Raw genomic sequence first — 19,684 nt, forward strand, 5'->3', positions numbered from 1 at the left:
TTCCTCCTAATAATTTTTAAATTTCTGTTTATTTGCTGATTACACTTTTTTTTTTTTCACTTCTGAAATGATCAGATATTATAGAAGGGACCTGAGAGATTGACTCAGTAAAAAAAACAATTTAAATGCATATGAAAGATAGGCCCAGTATATGGATAAAAGGAGCATTTTACATTCACAATGTTTACTAAAATAATTTCTCTATTCTGAAGGATGTCAGAAATAAGAAAAGCTATTTAAACAATTTTAATTTTTTATATTAAAGTTTTGAAAACAGAGCTTTGCTTATTCCTTTCAACTGCTTGCTGATGGGCCCTTGAAGTTCTTAGTTCCATTTCAGCTTCAGTTCTGAAAATGGTTATATCACATTTCACAATAATAGAGCTAGTAGTCAGAGGGCTACGTGTTTGCAAATGGCATCATCTGCTGTGCTTCTTCCTTCCGTTTAGAGGCATGGCCTTATATTTCACAGTGAGGCTTCAATTGTTGCTCCCATCTTGGGTTTTAGAGCCCAATTATTGTGATCCCTGTAGCTGGGGCTGTGTCCACAGTCCGTCGAATGTTTGTGTTCTACATTGATCTCAGGCATCAGTGACATTTGCAAGTGTTTTTATTTTAGCAAGGAAAGGCTTTGCATGGCCTGGATTATATCTCTTCCAGGGTATTCCCATCCTTGGTCACATAATACTCTTAATTTACCTAAAGGAATGCTGTCAAAATGAAGGGTAATTTTTAAAGGCTCTGTCTCATTCATGTAGCTATTATTCTTTTTTCAGTTAAGAGAATTTGTTTCGAAATACGAGTCTTGAGCATGAGAACAACCATATAATATTTTATTTTGGACTAATGATGCTCTCTGTCACTTTTTTGCCACCCACAGCTTTATTCTGGATGATTAAATGTGGGAAAGAAAGGAAAAAAGTTAGCTTATTATGTTTGATTCAGTGTGAAAAGCTGTCTTGGATAAGTTTAAAATTCCAGTGGTAGAAGTAAAATTCTATCCCAGATATAGATGTGACCTGCTTCTCAAAAGCTTCCTTAAAGGCTATTTTGGGGCACGTATGGGACGAATTTGATGTGTGGAATAATAATAATAGCTGACACCTGTCAAATCCTACTGTGAAGCAGGCCCTATCCTAGTGCTTTGCATATATGCATTCACTTAATCCATACAGAAACCCTCTTCTTTTTATCACTCCCATTTTACAGATGGGAAAACTGAGATGGAAAAAAAAATACCCAAGGGCACACAGCTAGTCAGTGTCTGAGCCGGGCTTGGTTTGGGCTGCCTGGCTTCAGTAGGCTCTTTACCACTAGGTGACGCTCCCTAATCAGAGTAAAGTTATGTTTTCTGTCTTAGTCTTTTTTTCCCTTTATTGTAATCCAAGTTTCAGATACTTGATTCTCAAGTTGGCAGTCATTTTGGCCTAATAATGTTTATCTTTTATTGCTCTGATTTTCAAAAACATTTTTGGTTGACAAAAATAAAAGAAGTCAGCTTTTCTAACAGATTAAACATGTAAATAATAGTGCTAGACATATTACCCAATCACAGTATGTTAAGAATAAGTTTCAAAGTAAAACTATTCAGTGTTCCAATATAGTACAGTTATCATAAAGTCTAGTGTATGGTACTCTGTCTCCCATATTATTTAGATGGTAGGACTTACACCCCTTAAAAATTTAAATATGTTTAAACTTGCCATTAAGTGAATGAACATCTCTTTTCAATAAAGTATTGTTGATTTTTGCCATGCTATGAAAGTAAAAATAGGCCATTGTGGAAAATATGGAAAGTATAATATGGTATAAGCAACAACTTAATAACTTGTGTAATTTCACCACTCATGGGTATATAATTCATGCTAGCATTAGTAGATTTTTCTTCCAGCCTTCCTTCATGTGTTCATTCATTCAGCAGTTATCTTCTTTGAGCCAGACGTTATTCTGAACCCAAGGGAAAAAGCAGCTATCAAAATCGTCTTTCTGCCTGAGGAGCTGATATTTTAGTGGGAGAAACAGACGATGAATAGATAAATAATATAATGTTGGGTTAAGGATAAGTGCTTTAAAGAAAAATGAGGCAGACTGATCAAGGCCCAGAGATTGCTGTTTCGGAGTGGACAGTCACAAGGGAGGCTGAGTGATGTGAGAAAGGGAGCCCGTGAATATCTAGGGAAGAATGTTACAGGCGGAGGAATAGCCAGTGCAAGGGCCCTGCAGTGGAAGCAGGCGTGTTCTGCCCAGGGACTAGCAAGGAAGCCAGTGAGACAGGAGTATGGTGCTCAAGACATGCTAGGAAGTGACATGGGAGAGGTGGTGGAGACTTGCAGGCTGTAAAAATAAGGGCTTTGCATTTCACTGAGTGAGTTGGAAGCCTTTGGAGGGTTTAGTGCAGAAGAGCAATGTGATCTGACTTTGGTTCTAACAGAATCCCTCTGGCTGCCCTGGTGAGAATAGATTGCAGGGGACAGGGTGGCCTGGAGAAGGGTTTGAGGACAGGTGGTGAGACATGCATAGAGGGAAGACATGTGAAGAGAGCTTCTACAAGCCAAGGAATTCCCGAGGCCACTAGAAGTTTGGAAAGAGCAATAGGACAGCCTTCAGAAGAAACCGTCCCCTCCCACACCTTGATTTCAGACTTCCAGCCTCCAGACTGTGAGACGGTGACTTTCTGTTATCTAAGCCGTGAAGTTTGCGGTGCTTTGATACGGGAGCACTAGCTAACTAATACACTTGGTGAGCAACTTTGCAAACAGTGGAGCCTTTTAAGGAGCTGAATGCTGAGGAGGAGCTGGGGGTTGGTGGGAGGAGGGGAATCAAGGTGTGCTAGATTTGAGCTCCTGTTAGACGGCCGCTCGGAGCTGTTGAGGAGGTGATTGGATGTGGAGACCTGGAGCTCACAATAGGAGGACAGGGTTTGAGATCCGAACTGGAGCACAGTTTGCGTGGAAATCAAAGCCGCGTGACTAAATGAGGTCATCAGAAGGGTCCAAGGACCAAGCAAGCCCTGGGAAATGTCAACATTGAGAGATCAGGAAGGGAAAGTGGAGCCGGAGGGAGACTGAGAAGGTTGATGGTGAGGTCGGAAGGAGGCTGCTGGGGTGACGGCTCAGCCTAGGGAAGAAGGTGGTGAGGGAGGAGGGACTGACCCAGCGCTGCTCTTGGTCGAGAAGGGACAAGGCCCACCTTAGCAGCCAGGAGGGGACCAGGGACTCTGACTCGAGGGTTTTTTTGTGTGTGTGTTTTTTTTTTATCTTGGCATTACATAAGCATTATCCCATGTCATTAAAAATGTTTTTAAAACATCGTTTTTGATGATGTAATCAGATTTCATGATTTTTATCTATTCTTTGTTTTATGGGTAAGATATTTCTTTTTTTTTTAACCACCATATTGACTGTAATACTGCAGTGAACAGATTTGAATATAAAATTTCCTAGATTAGGAATGATAAAATACAAATGGCACGAGTGTTCTTAGGGCTTAATCTTAAATACGGCCGATTGCTTTGTAGATAGTCCCTACCCGTGGACACTCGCCTTGGCAGTGCCGGAGCTGGCTTGGTGCACGCCTCTCGCATACAGTATTGAGTTGACCAGAACGGTGTTAAGTTCCAGTGGTGATGATGGGCATCAGGGTTTTGTTCCTGATTTACAGGGTAATGTCTCTGCTGGTTACATTAAATCGTACTAGATCAGCGTTCTGGACACATACATTTAAGAATATATGGTAATTCCTTCCCTGTTCCCCTGAACTTGGTCTCTTACGAAAAGTCATTCTGGAATCAGTAGAGTCAATTTGCATTTTGCTTCTTGACAGCTTTGTGGCGGGTTTCACCACTAACATTTGGCCCTGCACTCTGGGACTGGGCATAGGAGTTATTTATTTTTCTCAGCTTTCAGATCTCATAGTAAGTTCAAGATCTCAAGTTCTAATACCCCGAGTCCCCTAGGGATGGCCTCCCCGCCACACACCGTCTTCCCCTTCCAGAATGCTTGTAATAATTATAATCACTGTTGCTGTTGGTCTGCTGGCTGGGCTCCACGGGGCAGAGATAGTGTTTTCTCCTCTACAGTTCTAGTCACAGGGCATGTGACAGTGCCTGGTGCAAAATGGAGTGCAGAATTGTTACTCGGGATTTTTTTGAGTGAGGGACTGAGGCACAGGTCAGACTTGGAACTGGCCCTAGGCCACACAGCTGGGGCTGGGGGGAGGGTTCAAACTCAGGTCTGTGTGACTCCAGAGTCCAGCTTCATCTCACTCCACTGCCCACTGCCATCAGTAGGTGAGCTTGGGCAGGGAGAATTTTATATTGCCTCAAGGAAACAAACCATACTGAGAATTCTTTGTATCCTTTTTGGTCCCTTGAATATAATAATTCAAAATATTTGTTGATTGCCCACTTAGGGCCCTTCCTTCCTCATTTCTTCTATACCTTTATTATTCTAACACATACTGTATGGTGATGATTTTTTTTTTAATATATACTTGTCTGTCTTCCCTACTGGACTGTGATCTTCATGAGAGCAGGAAATTTGTCTTCTCCATCTTTTTATCTACAGTGCTTGGCACAGTGCTAGTATATAAGAGGGAGGGACTCAATGTTTGAATAATGAATGGAGAAATATTATGCTGGTACTAAAACAGAGATTAAAGATTTATTATTTAGAAATATATGGTCTTCTTTCCAATGAGCTATAAAGGTATCATTTATAATCATACTTTATATGTGCATAATAGTTTAGTCTGTAAAACCCAAGATTTGTCAGAAACTTGTGTTTATTATACATACGTGCTAGCATTAGTGCACAAAATAAAATGATACTATTATTAGAGAAGGTACTTAATGAATGGCTGACTGATAGCAATATAACCTTGTGTTTTTATTCACATTAATAGTATTGACATTTAAAAATTTATAGTATCACTTTATAATTCTAATTTTGAAAGGCTGTAATGACATATTTTACTCAATCTATATGCTGCTTTTGCATTTTCATTGGTATAAATAACACTGCTGTGGACAGCTGGACATATGTATGTGTATAGTTATTTCCTTTTTTAAACTATTTTCTTAGGGTGAATTTCTAGAAATGAGGCTACTGAAACAGCCTGAAACATATTGTTAAACTGCTTTCTAAAAGGCTTGTATCATTTTACTACCACCTTTGTGACATGTTGTATTAATACTCTTACATGCCTTTTAAAAAACAGCCATAATAGTGTACCTCCTTGTTTTAGTTTGCATTTCCTTTGATGACTTAATTTAGACATTATACCACAGGTTTATTTACTAATTGTATTTTCTTTTGTCTTAATTGTCTGTTTCTGGCCTTTTTTCATTTTTTTCGATTTTGGTCTTAATTTGTTAAAGACAACTTTGATCAGTTCTTTCTATATAATAGCATTTTCTGAAAAATTTCTGGTTTTTCTTTTGCTATTTTAAATTAAATATTTACATAGTCTAAACTGTAGATCTGTAACTTTGTTTCCTTTTTCACTGACTTAAAAAAAAAAAAAACTTAATAAAACAGCAGTAATAAGACCAGAAACAGAACCCAGAAAAACTGCTGGTAGTTTTTCATTACATGACTTATGACTTAATTATATTATACTCCGTGAGCGATTTCAGTTACCCATGGCGTTGGGAGGAGTGTGTTTGGCCTCAGCTGACCATATATTTTAAATTAAATCACATGGTAACAAGCTACCCCTGCTGAGCTCAGGCTTCCAGAACTTCCACCTTGCAGAACACAGCTCCTGGGGAATCAGGCAGCTGAGGGTGCAGTCCTTGACATAAAGGCAGTAAACTCCTCATAAAGCCATGAGATTCTGCACACAACTTTTGTGACTTGTATCCCATGTAATTTGTGCTGTGCTCAACCATCTGACTCTCTGCTTGGTTAAACTGTCACTTGAGAGTAGATTAGATAAAGGAAACGGCGTAGAAAGGGTAGGGAGAGAGCCTGGCTTGGAGGGGAGAGAACAGTGAAAGCACACGCACATCTGAGGTTTTTCGTAGAGATGTTCATAACGATCAAAACCTGCGAGTTATTAAATGTGTTGGTGCGTGGTTCACCTGTCTAGAACATTCGTTTTCGTGGAATTCTTCATTATTTCACAAGGCTGGATAGAAAAGGCATTGGGGTGTTATACTACAATTTTTTTGCTCCTTAGGGATTTTGGAGGAAGCGGACCCAGAGACATTTGCAATGAAAGTGCAGCATTTTATTTGGGTTTGGTACAAGGAGCATACAGAGTGAGAGGTAGATGAAACTGTGACCTCATGCTATGTTTCTTGTGATCTGATATCACTTAGTGTTGTTGAATGACTTCAAAGGGCAGCTGGGAATTACTGTGAAGACACACACAGCAAAGCAATTTCTCACCTGCTGTCTCTGATCACAGAAGACACAGTTAGACTCACATTTCTCCCTGGGACACATGCGGTCGACATGCTGCAACTTGTTTGGAGAGAAAGGCAAGGGGCAGAGAGTCACTCTGTTTGCCCTGTGTGGGCTGGGACGAGTTTTAAATATAATCAAGAGTTACTTTTTTGGAAATAAGAGCAATAGAGACTAAGCTTCAGGGCATGGGATACTTCCTAAAAATACAGTCACTGAACTTTTAAAGAACGTTAGGATCAGCTTGTTAAATTGGCATAGGATTCAAATGTGGAAGAAATCTGAGAGTATTGTTTGGGGCATTAAGGGTCAGGTTTAACTGTCTTCAATTCTCAATTGCCTTTTGTTGGCTTATTTAAAAAAACTTTTTTAAATTGAAAGGTATACAGAAAAGTAAAAAGGCTACCATAGTCAGCACCTATGTATCTACTACCCACAGTGAATACAGGTCTAACCTGTTGTCAAACTTTCTACCCATCTTTTTTTTTTAAAGAAAAAAAATTCCAATAAAGTGACCCATTTCCTTCTCTAGAATTGTTCTGCTTCCTTCCCTGAGGTGTCACTGTCATGAATTTAGTGTGACTCCAGTACATATTTTTATGCTTTTGTTGATTTCCTATGTATCCATAAGAACAATGAGTATTGCTTTATGTATTGAAAAATTACATGGACAGTTATTATATAAAGAACAGTATTATAAAGTAGCATCCTATAATTTACTTTCTTCAGTCAATGTTATTTTCAAAAGATTCATCCATGTTGCTTAGTATATAGATCTAGATCATGATTTTAACTGCTGTATACTATTACATTATATGAAATACCACAGTTTATCAATTCACCTATCAGTGCCACTATTTTCCTACTATAATTGGTGGGCAATGAACATTCCTGTATATGTCTGCTTGAGCGCATGACAGCCTAGAAGTGATATTGCTGGGTATTAGGGTTTTCACATTATAACCTTACTAAATATTGCCATATTGCTTTTCACAGAGGTGAGTATCAAATTACCCTCATGAGCAGTATATAAGAGTTCCCATTTCCCTATATCTTTGCTAACACTTGATGGTAACAGACTTATTGCCAGTGTCTTGGGTGTAGAATTGCATCTCAATGTTGTTTTGATTTGCAGTTCTCTGATAATTGGAGAGGTTGAATATCTTCTCACATTATTTCACATTTCATCATCTGCGAATAGCCGATTCATGTCCTTTGTCCATTTTTTTCCTGTTGATTTTTAGGAATACTTGATACATCTGGTTACTAATCCTTTGTTAAATATATTGCAGGTTGTCGTCTTTTTATCATTTGTGTTTCAGTGTTTTGTATGGTATCTTTTAAATTTTGTTTTGGTCAAGTTCATCAGTTCTTTTGGATTTTTACTTACTGTTTCACATTTGAGAAATTCTTTCTTCCCCCAAACCATGAAGATATTCTGTCACATTTCCTCTTAAAAATTTTAAAGATCTGGTATGTATATTCTTTTTTAAAATTAATCTACTTATTTGCGGTACACAGGCCTCTCACTGTTGTGGCCCCTCCCGTTGCGGAGCACAGGCTCAGGACGCGCAGGCTCAGCGGCCATGGCCCGCGGGCCCAGCCGCTCCGGGGCACGAACCCGCGTCCCCTGCACCGGCAGGCGGACTCTCAACCACTGCACCACCAGGGAAGCCCTGTATATTCTTAAGTGGGGTAGGGTAGGGATCTAGTTTTGATTCTTTTAGATGGTTGGCTCTTTCTTTTCCAACCCCAGTTTTTTAGCCCATTGTTCTTCTGTAGATTTGTTATACCTTCTCCATCATGTTGCAAGTCTCCATTTGTATTTGAGTCTGTTTCTAAGCTTTTTGTTAAATTTCATTCATCTGTTTTCTGTTTCTGAACTGGTACCACATTCTTATCAGTTATGGTAGTTTGTAGAATCTTTTGGATTATCTACATAGACACATAGGTAAACTAAAATAATGATACATTTGTTTCTCCCTTCCTACTCCTTAGACCTTTTCTTTTTTCTTGTTTTGCCAGCTTGGCTGGGACTTACAATATAACATCAACGGTAGAGGTTATTGTGGGCGTTTAAACTTGTTTCCAGCTTTGATAGGAACGCCTCTACAGTTTCCTCATAGTATTTGCTGTAGGTTTTGGTACACTCTTTGTGTGTGGGATTTGCTGTAGTTACTGTTTACCAGAACAAGGAAATCCCTTTGTATTCCTAGTTGGCTAACAGTTTTTGTTTGTTACTATGAATAAGTGATGAATTTTATGGGAAAATTTTGTGTATTCATCGAGACAAGTTCTCATTTAATTTTTTTTTTTTTTGCGGGACGTGGGCCTCTCACTGTTGTGGCCTCTCCCGTTGCGGAGCACAGGCTCCGGACGCACAGGCTCAGCGGCCATGGCTCACGGGCCCAGCCGCTCCGCAGCATGTGGAATCCTCCCGGACCGGGGCACAAACCCGCGTCCCCCGCATCGGCAGACGGACTCTCAACCACTACGCCACCAGGGAAGCCCTCCTTCAATTTTTTAACATGCGGAATTCCATGGATAGATTTGGTGACATTTAAAACCATCCTTATATTTCTGGAATTAATTTGGCTTGCTTTTCTGTTTTGGAAATACCATTGTATTTGATTTAATAATATTTTATTTAGGAATTGTGCATCTATATTCTTAACTGTGATTTGTATCAGAGTTTTCTTCTGTGTACAGTTCTTGCCTGATTTTGATATTGAGGTTTTACTCTTAAAGGGAGTTTAATTCTGGGGTCTGTACTGAATGTCCTGACTCTGGCGGGTCAGGACTGGGAAATTGCAGCTTACAGGTCCTGGGTAGTTTGTTGCACCCTATGCCTGTGCAGCTCAGTATCAGGTGAAGAGTCCGGGGCCCTCTGCAGATCTCTGGACTATCTGTGTGTGCAGGTCTCTCCTCTCTAGGACTCTGCCCTGCAGATTCCGGCCACTCAGCCTCCATCACGCTGTACGTGGGCTCCCTCTCTGCGCAGTGATTTGCCGAGTGCTTCCTGCAGGTGGTTGGGGTGATCCTAGGGCTCCCCTCTTTGTGCCCTTCTCTTAGGATTCACAGTCCTCTCTTGCCAGTTGTCTGGTATCTAACAACAGTTGTCTTATAGCTTTCATCCAGTTTCCTAGTTGTTTATGGAAAAAAAGCCTTGTTTGGTAACAGTTATTCCATCATGGCCACCTGTTTCCATCATGGAAATCCGTTTCTTTAACATGAAAACAATCTTAAAAATGATTGTTCTGTGTTTGGAATGGGGGACGGGGTAGAGGGTTAATTCACTGTGCTTATCTCGAGGAGAAGTCATCTTACAGGATTATCTACTTAATGAATGGTGGGCTCCCCCCAACTTCTGGTTCCTTTTCACAAACTGAGTATCTCTCAGAAGCTTTTTTTCCTACTGCACCTGAATATCTTAGGCTAATTCCCTTAATGCGCTTTTGTACTGGAGGTTTAGTACCTTGTAACCGCTCCTATCAGCCCATTGTGATGTTCTCTTCTGTGGATCCACAACCAGTTTGTTTCTGAGTGCCCCTACCCTTCAAAGTTCTTTTAGAACAGGTTGGATCTGGGCTTCTGAAACTGTTTAACAGCATACTGCTAAATGCCACTGCAGACCATGTACATGAGCAGAGTACAAATTAATTTAAATATTAATTTTGATCTAAAAACATCTTTGAAAGATTGGAGACTGTTTGAACAACTGGCAAACCAAATCCAGAGACGTAGTTGTTATTATGTAATGGATTAAGAGCCCACTTATTATTATTTTTTTAACATCTTTATTGGGGTATAATTGCTTTACAATGGCGTGTTAGTTTCTGCTTTATAACAAAGTGAATCAGTTATACATATGTTCCCATATCTCTTCCCTCTTGCTTCTCCCTCCCTCCCACCCTCCCTATCCCGCCTGGGGTCACAAAGCACCGAGCTGATCTCCCTGTGCTATGCTGCTGCTTCCCCCCAGCTATCTACCTTACGTTTGTTAGTGTATATATGTCCATGACTCTCTCTCGCCCTGTCACAGCTCACCCTTCCCCCTCCCCATATCCTCAAGTCCGTTCTCCAGTAGGTCTGTGTCTTTATTCCTGTCTTACCCCTAGGTTCTTCATGACATTTTTTTTTTCTTCTTAAATTCCATATATATGTGTTAGCATACAGTATTTGTCTTTTTCTTTCTGACTTACTTCACTCTGTATGACAGACTCTAGGTCTATCCACCTCATTACAAATAGCTCAATTTCGTTTCTCTTTATGGCTGAGTAATATTCCATTGTATATATGGGCCACATCTTCTTTATCCATTCATCCGATGATGAAGAGCCCACTTATTATCTTCCCTTTATAGATGTCCTTAAATCCCAACATTCTTTTTTTTTTTTTTTTGCGGTACACGGGCTTCCCACCGTTGCGGCCTCTCCCATTGCGGAGTACAGGCTCTGGACGCGCAGGCCCAGCGGCCATGGCCCATGGGGCCCAGCCGCTCCGCGGCACGTGAGACCCTCCCAGACCGGGGCACGAACCCGCATCCCCTGCATCGGCAGGCGGACTCCCAACCACTGTGCCACCAGGGAAGCCCAATCCCAACATTCCTGGAAAGAAATGGCAGTACTTTGACATCAGTCAACCAAGATGAGGTTCAGGCTCCTGTCCTTGGGTACAGAAAGTTTTGTGTTAGCCAATTATAACTGACCTCACGGCTTATATTCTAGTTGGGAAATAAAAGAACTTTGTTAAAAGATGATTAATGTATGTGACAGTACATGTGAAATGTGAAGTGAATGATGAAAATGGCGCAGGAGGTCGGGGTGGGCGTTTGGGAAGGACTTCACAGAGAAGGAGGAGCTTTCAGATGAGCAAGAGCTTGAGGGGCCGGCCTGTGTTTCAGGACAGGGCACCGGGTGTGCAGAGGCAAGAAGGGGTGAACTTTTGCAGGGATGGACCAGGGGGCACTGAGGGTGGAAAGGGGCGGTTGGGATCCAGATGTAGAGGGTCTTGAATGTATCTCAAGGGCAGCTAAAATGTGTTGCAAATTTTTAAACAGAGAGAAAAAAATTAAAAGAGCTGCACTTAGGGAAGATTAGTCTGCCAGCAAGTCTTGTAGGATTTTGTTCCCTCACCTACTGGCTCTCAAGTTTGGCTGCATATTGCAATCACCTAGAGAGTTAAAAAACTGAAAAACAAAACTAAAACTGATGTATGAGCCCCTTCCCCCAGATATTCCGATTCAATCAGCCTGGAGTTAGGCCTGGGTTTTGAGAGTTTTTAAAAGCTCCCCAGGTGATTCTAATGTGCTGCAAAGCCTGAGAACCACTGCCCAGACCACCGCTAAGATCTTTTTTCTAATTAAAAAAAAAAATTTTGTTTTTAGTAATTAATTAATTTGTTTTTTTTGGCTTCGTTGGGTCTTCTTTGCTGTGCACAGGCTTTCTCTAGTTGCGGCGAGCGGGGGCTACTCTTCCTTGCAGTGTGTGGGCTTCTCATTGCGGTGGCTTCTTTTGCTGTGGAGCACGGGCTCTAGGCGCGTGGGCTTCAGTAGTTGTGGCACATGGGCTCAGTAGTTGTGGTTCGTGGGCTTTAAGGTGCAGGCTCAGTAGTTGTGGCTCGTGGGCTCTAGAGCACAGGCTCAGTAGTTGTGGTACAGGGGCTTTGTTGCTCCGCGGCATGTGGGATCTTTCCGGACCAGGGCTTGAACCCACGTCCCCTGCATTGGCAGGTGGATTCTTAACCACTGTGCCACCAGGGAAGTCCCACTGATAAGATCTTGATGTAGTGTCTACTCATTGTGTTCAACCACAGCTGGCCAGGCAAATGCAGAATGAACTGGTGGAAAACATTTTAAAGAACTTCTGTAAGTGTTAAAATATTCCACATGGTTCAGAACCTCGGTTAGAATAACAGTTTTCTCCAGAAACAGAGTCACAGAAAACAAACTAGTGGTTACCAAAGGGGAGAAGGAAGGGGGGAGGGACAAATTAGGGGTATGGGTTTAACAGATATAAACTAGTATGTATGAAATAGATAAGCAACAAGGATATATTGTATAGCACAGGGAATTATAGCCCTTATCTTATAATAACTTTTCATGGAGTAATCTGTAAATGTACTAAATATCTATGCTGACACCCGAAACCAATGTAATACTGTAAGTCAACTATACTTCAATTAAAAAAAAAGAATAACAGTTTTCTCATAAATGCCTACAAATTTTTACATTGGCCATGAAGTAGATGGTGACAAATGTATAAACTTTTGGAAGGGACCCATAATTATCTTGAGAATTTGGTCACATGGAAAAAACTTAATTTTTTGCATTAAAAACAGAAGGGCAACATAAGACAAACACATCTGTCACGGCAAGAATTCAGTAACATAAAAGCCACTGTAGTGTGAAAATACCAAACTTGCAGTGATAAAAATGCAAGTTCTCAAAAAACTTTGGTGGAAGGCTGCCAATTTCCAAATCCTGTGTCAGTGGTTCTCAAACTTGAGTGAGAATCAGACTCACCTGGAGGGCGGTCAGATTGCTGGGCTCCAGTTTGGGATTTAGCAGGCCAGGGGCAGCCTGAGAACGTGCATTTCTAAAGTGCTTCCAGGTGATACTGCTGCTGGTCCAAGCACCACAGTTTGAGAAGTTGACACGTGGGAACCGCTATTGCACAAGGTCCAAATATCACACGAAAAAGGGCCTGACAAAATGTGGTTGCAGAACGTGAGTTTTGCTTTTCGTGTCAGGGGAGGGGCTTGTCTTGGCAATTAGGGAATCTGTCCCTGCCCCCAGTTTAAGCCAGCCCCTCCTGTCTGCGTGCTCCAGGAGGCTGCTGTTGGAGCCCAGTGGGGAAGGGGGAAGAGGAAATTGTCTAATCATTCTCCTTATTGTCTTTTCAGACTTAGTGTGAAAGGGTGTTATTGTATATAGTCGTACTGTTATGTTCTTTTCTGTGTGAGTTTAAATTTATTTTTTTCCTTAATTATTCTTTCCCCACTCCCCTCACCCTACGACGTGCAAAATTTGAAAAGTTAAAAGAAAATCGCTACCCTGTTATCCTTCTAACCCATCCACGTCCTCCTCAAGATAGGCCCTTGTTGCATATTCTCGGTGGTTTGGGGAAGATTTCCGTGCTTGGCTTCCGTCTAGGTACCAGCTTTTGTGAGCCGCTCGGTGCAGCCTTCCTGGTAGATTTGTAGACATTTGCAGTACACCTTGGGAGGGAGGAGAAGTGGAAATCATTCTCAGATGTTAAACTGAAACATGTTTCTAATTGAAAGCATGAAGAGAATGTATACATGAAAGTGCCTGGGGGGGGGGGTGGTGATCTCTGGCAGAGTCTCAGCTTTGAAAGCCCCATCCAGTCCTCGCTTGTGGCCACTTCTGTTCTCTCTGGGTGGAGCCCATTTCCATTCCTGTGACATTCCATAAATAACCGTGGCCGAGTAGGGACCTAATGTTCATCACTCGGCCAGGAAAACGCTGATAAATTAGAATCGTGAACTTTAGAATTGCATAGTTTTTGACTTTGAATTTTAGAAGCCTAATATGGAAAGAGCCCTCAGGGACCATTTTAGAACAAGCAGCTACTGCTCTCCCCCCTGCCCTTGGACTTGTACAGGTGCAGAGGCCAAGCTTAAGTAACTTACCCCAAGGTCACCTCAGGAGCTGGCTGCATTTTTCTTTCCTTTTATTTTTTTTCTCCCAAGAATCCTTCCAATTTTTAGAAAATTTGTCAGCCTAGTATTCTGACACTTGACAGCCATTTGTTATCATTATTTGCTGTAATTAATAGGAATTGTAGGGAGATAGGAAAAGTATCTTCTCTTGTTTATAGAAAATCAGTAGGTTTCAGGGCTTTTAAGTCTTGGTCATTTGGTTCCTCCATAACTGAGCCTCCTCTGGTTCATATTCCTCATCTATTTCGTGATTGTTTGTAGACTGAACCTTGTGCTGAATTTTATGGGAGATTTAGTACTAGGATCTGCCTCAGGACAAAGAGTTTAAGTCAAAGGTGGGCTGATAGCAAATGGTTCATTTAAATAAGTTAATTTGGACAAATAAAGAAAGGAATCATGTCCATAGGCCTATGATGTTCATAAAATTTAAGTCAGTAACATCTAAACTCCCAGGGGACCTTGCCTATGATAAAATCCACTCACCCTACCTGTGACCCATAGCTCTGCTAACTTTACAACTGCTTGACCGCAAGTCTGGTGATTCAAAGTACATGCATCCTAGTTAATAGGAGATAAAGAGGTTGTTTCTTTTTGGTTGCCTTTTGTTATAAGATTAGGGATGTACTTGCTTAAAAAAAGAAAACAATCTATGCATATATATATACGTATATATGTGTGTGTATATATATATATATATACACACACATAAAGGTTGACTCTCAAGCTTTCTGCCCTTGGTTTTTCTCTCAAAAAAAAAAAAAAAGGTAGATTGGACTAGATTTCTGAAACAGTCACTCCAAGCTCTGATAGCTTATGCAAGATGAAGGCTGTAACACTTTTGGGGGTTTGGGTTTGGAATTGGGCTTTTGTTTTTTGCCAAATGTTGTTTGGATACCTAAAATTTAAACTTAAGCCACAGAACACAACTTAAAAAAAAGGGCAGAATACTTTCTTTTATTTCCCTGTATTTCGGATGCATTTCTGAGTGGCAGCTATAGTAAAGCGGTTAAGAATGATGACTTTGGAGCCAGTTCACTTGAATTCAAATCCCAACTCTTCTATTTACTAATGATTGTGTGACCTTTGGCAAATTATATAACCCCAGTGCCTCTTTCTTCGTCAGTAAAATGAGCAAAATAAAATATCTACTTAAAACAGTTGCTGGGGAGTTAAATTTGTCGATATCTATTAGAATAATGCCTGGCACATAGGAAGCCATTAATAAATATTATCTATTATCGTCATCATCATCAATATCATCATCATTTTGTTTTATTGAGGGATAGCCCGATGCTACTGGTAAGCCTTTGGAAGAATTAGTAAAGTCTACAATGCTTTTCTTCAAAGTGTGTCTTCTATTTCTTTCTGCAGCAAGCTGTGTTCCTCCATGTCAGAATGGAGGGATGTGTCTCCGGCCTCAACTCTGTGTGTGTAAACCAGGGACCAAGGGCAAAGCCTGTGAGACAACAGCTGCCCAGGACACCTCGTCACCAGTGTTTGGAGGGCAGAGTCCTGTGGCTGCTTCCTCCTGGGTCCCTCCTGAGCAAGCAGCAAAGCACACTTCATCTAAGAAGGCAGACACTCTACCAAGAGTCAGTCCTGTGGCCCAGATGACCTTGACCCTCAAGCCGAAGCCTTCAGTGGGACTCTCACAGCAGATACATTCTCAGTGAGTGTTTTGAACTTGCCTCCAGCTCAGGAGCATCTTAAGTTCTCTCTTGGATGCATTGCTTTAAATCACTCTTCTTTTCCTGCACAATTTGCAGAAATCACTTGGATAGTAATGTCCTTCTTTCCTTTTCTTAAGGTTTTACATGTTATGTTTACACATCAAGTGTCTTAAAAATACTCGATATGTGTGTTTAGCCTCTGCAGGGAAGATTTACCATAAGCATTAAGCAAAGCAGTAGTGAGGATTAAGGGGATCAAGGTTGGAAGGGAATAATAAAGGTAGTTGTTTGGTTATGGTGGAGTTGTGAGTTAAACAATTCTCTTTTTTCGAGGTGGGGGATGCTTTAAAGTTTTTGAAGTCATAATTGAAAAGGAGAAACAGTGAGTGTGATTTTTAAAGGTACATGGAAAAGGTCGGAACTCATCTTTCCACAGAGAAGGTATTCAAGTGAAAGTGAGTCCTGGGAAAGAGAATTTCTCCACCTTGGTAGCAGGTTAAGTGTATCTTCTATTAAACACCATGTTTTCCTCCCAGTTGGCCATGCAGGTCCATTTTTGGTGAATGAGCTTGTGTTTTATTTATAGGAGCATGGTTTTTTTTCTTAGCGTTAGGAAGTAAGTGCTATTCTGAACAAAATGAGAACTCTGTAAGGACAGGGTCCTTACACAAATTGTTTCCTTTTAATTAGCTACTCTACATGGATAACAAGATGCAGAATTACTGCAGCTATCACTTGTCATTTGTCTAGGAATGTAAAATACAGGAAGTTCTCAACTTAAAAATGACCCAGCAGCTCATCTGTAAGTCACTTGCTTGGAATTTTGAATGCTTTCCCCACCAACCCCCCGGGATAGCTTCCACCTGGTGATTAGTATCCCGTCAGCCCACAGAAGTTATTTAATCTGTTACTACAGATGAAATTATCCTAATTTATACTTCCCCTTTGAGTAGGCCACCTACTGTCCCTGATGAGTGGGGTCCTGATAACTTTTTCCTTTCTCTTGTTCCCTCCTCAGTCCTTTTCTTTCTTTTTTTCATTTTTTCCCTCATTTCTCCTTGCCTCATTCTTCAATTCTACCATGATAAAGAGATTTGGGAGGCTGTGCTGGAATCTAAGCACTTTGCTACCATTTCAACTGGAAAACACATCCTGCAGCCCTCAAGAAGAAGGAATTGTAGTTATAGCCAGTACTTAGTAACTGCTTACTGCATGCCGGGTACTGTTTCACACGCTTTGTATGATTGTTCATTTATAACTCACAGTGATACCCCATCAGGTAGGTGGCATTACAAACCCCATTTTACAGATGAGGAAACTGAGGTGCAGAGTGCTAAAGTAATGTATTCAGGGTCCACAGTTAATAAGTGAATAATAAGTGTTAGGATTTAAATAGAGGCAGAATAAGGAGAATACATATCAGGCTTTAAATGGAGGCAGCCAGGCTCCAGCATCCATGCCCTGAAGTGTAAAGGGTGGCAGACTTTCTCTGTAAAGGGCCAGATAGTAACTATTTGTAGCTTTGTGGGACATATGGTTTCTGTTGCAGCTTCTCAATTCTGCCGTCCTTAGCACAAAAGCAGCCATAGATAATGCTTAAGTGAATGAGTGTGAGTGCTCTAATAAAACTTTATTGATGGATGTTGAAATTTGAGTTTCATATCAATTTCATGGCACGCAATATTATTCTTTTGATTTTTTTTCTCAACCATTTAAAAATGTAAAAATCATTCTTAGCTTATGGGCCATACAGAAACAGCCTGTGTGGGCCAGCTTTGGCCCTTGAAGTGTAGTTTGCTGACCCCTTCTCTAAGGGATAGTAGTGTTTTTTTGTGTCAGAACATGTGTCTTTGAAATAATATAAAGCATTGATTATATCATAGCTAGACATCTCTCTTCCTGCATTGTTCTGGTTCTTAAAAACAAAGAACAATTCTGTGTTGAGCTATGCCTTGGCAATCAAGAGTCAGATTACCGTGCATTGCAGTTATTTTTTTCTAGCATTATTACTTACATAAGCTGTGAAGTCATTTACAAGCGACATTATTTATCTTGAATATCACCATCCCCTGTTAGAATTTGACCCTCTATGATGTATATATATGGATTGTTAGTGAGAACCATATGTCAGATGTCAGATAAAGGAACAACCTTTTCCCCCCTCCCCCTTTTTTCGTTTTTTGGTAGCAGCAGTGTAATTTAGACAAGAATGTTGTGAGTCAAGGGGGAGGCTAAGGTTTCAGCTCCAACTTGGCTTTGGGAAAATAAAAGTTATTAGATAATTTGCTTCAGAGACCTCATCTGCTGAATGAAGATGGTTTTTACGATCGCATTGTTATAGGCATGTGTTTATGGGCGTGCCTACTGCATGCTTTGGGGTGAGGAGAAGAGATGGCCCAAGATGCTAACAATTCTGATGTTTTCCTAATAAACTTTTGTCAGTTGCCCTGTTATCTGGGTACTGCAGGGAGTATTAAGATGTACAAGATCCGGTTCTGCTCTTAAGGAGATTTTGAAACGATAGATGAGCTATCACTTGAGAGGGGTACAAAGGAAGGGGTACAGCTGGCCCACTGATGAATCTAGGTAATGACCCGATCACCTGAAATTTAAACTGTCAAGGAGGCACATATGATAGGACCATTTTGGCTACTTTTGAGAAATGTAACAGTTCTTAAGTTACCTATTTGTAATATTGCCTACTTTAGGGTGTTTCAGGTTTGGTTTGGTTTTTGTTTAGTGAAGGAGGAAATTAATTAAGCCTTCTTAAAATGCTTGTAGACATAAAGGCACCTAAAATATCAAAATGTGTAGTTAGTGTTGCATCCATTGTGTGGCATATGAAATGCTGCAGTCTTGATCATTTATTCAGGTTTTTATTGAGCACATGCTATGTACCATGCGTTGTTCTAGGGGCTCAGGATGTAGCACTGAAAACTAAACATAATGTCTGCCTTCCTGGAGCCTACAGTCTGGAAGCGGGGGAGACGATTGATGAGTGGTGTAATTAAAACATATGTTAGATTGTGGTAAGTGCTGTGGAGAAAATAAAACTGCAGTAATGGACAGGGAGTGCAGGGTGGGTGTGGGATGGGAAGGAGTGAGGGCCCTGGTGGTTTTAAATAGGCTTTCAGGGAGGGTTCTGCTGAGAAGGTGACATTTAAGCAAAGGCCCGGAGGAGGTGAAGGTGTGAATCATGGAGAAGTGTGGGGTTAGGGCAGAGGCCCCAGCGGGAGCCTGCCTGGGCTGTTTGAGGAATAGCGACTTTAGTAAAACTGTAATGTTAAAACTACACATTTTAGGCAGGTGGGGGTTGGATGAATTGGTTTTACTTTGGCCACATTGGTTTTAGACAGTTTGACTTAGAACCAGATACAAAGTTCTCTAGAAAAATCAAAGGAGGGAGCAATTGTTTATAGATTTTGGAGCATTGGGGATGTGGAGGACTAGGGACGGCTCTGGAGAGTGTTATCTGTGAGCTTGAAAAGATGGTTAAACTTGACCACAAAGAACTGGAGAAGAGCATTTCTAGGAAAAGCAATGATGTGACACCAGAAAGACTGCTTTATTAGTTATCTACTGATGTGTAATAGGTCCCCACAAACTTGGCAGCCTAAAACAATAAAAATTTATTGCCTGACAGTCTCCGTGGGTCAGGAATCCAGGAGGTGCTTAGCTGGAAGCTCTGGCTCAGAGTCTCTCATGAGGTTGCAGTCAGCAGGGGTGGCTCGACTGGGGCCAGAGAACCTACTGCCAAGGTGACTCACTGCCATGGCTATTGGCAGAAGGCTTCACTTCCTTTCCCCGTGGACCTCTCTGCAGAGCTGCCTGAGCATCCTCACGACATGGCTGCTGACTTCTCCCTGAGCAAGTGATCCTCAAGCCACAGGGCCTTCTGAGTCTTGAAAATGACACACCTTTACC

At 41.1% G+C, this 19,684-nt stretch overlaps 1 protein-coding gene across 1 annotated transcript in view; it reads left to right on the forward strand.

Moving 5' to 3' along the window:
- The window catches only part of LTBP1 (latent transforming growth factor beta binding protein 1), a 426,823-nt gene that overhangs the window by 39,724 nt on the left and 367,415 nt on the right, over nt 1-19,684 (forward strand). The window contains 1 exon segment of the mRNA XM_032653008.1: nt 15,462-15,759. Within this exon segment, the coding sequence (XP_032508899.1) occupies nt 15,462-15,759 (298 nt within the window).

The sequence above is a fragment of the Phocoena sinus genome, chromosome 13 (assembly GCF_008692025.1).
Source record: "Phocoena sinus isolate mPhoSin1 chromosome 13, mPhoSin1.pri, whole genome shotgun sequence".
NCBI lineage: Eukaryota > Metazoa > Chordata > Mammalia > Artiodactyla > Phocoenidae > Phocoena > Phocoena sinus.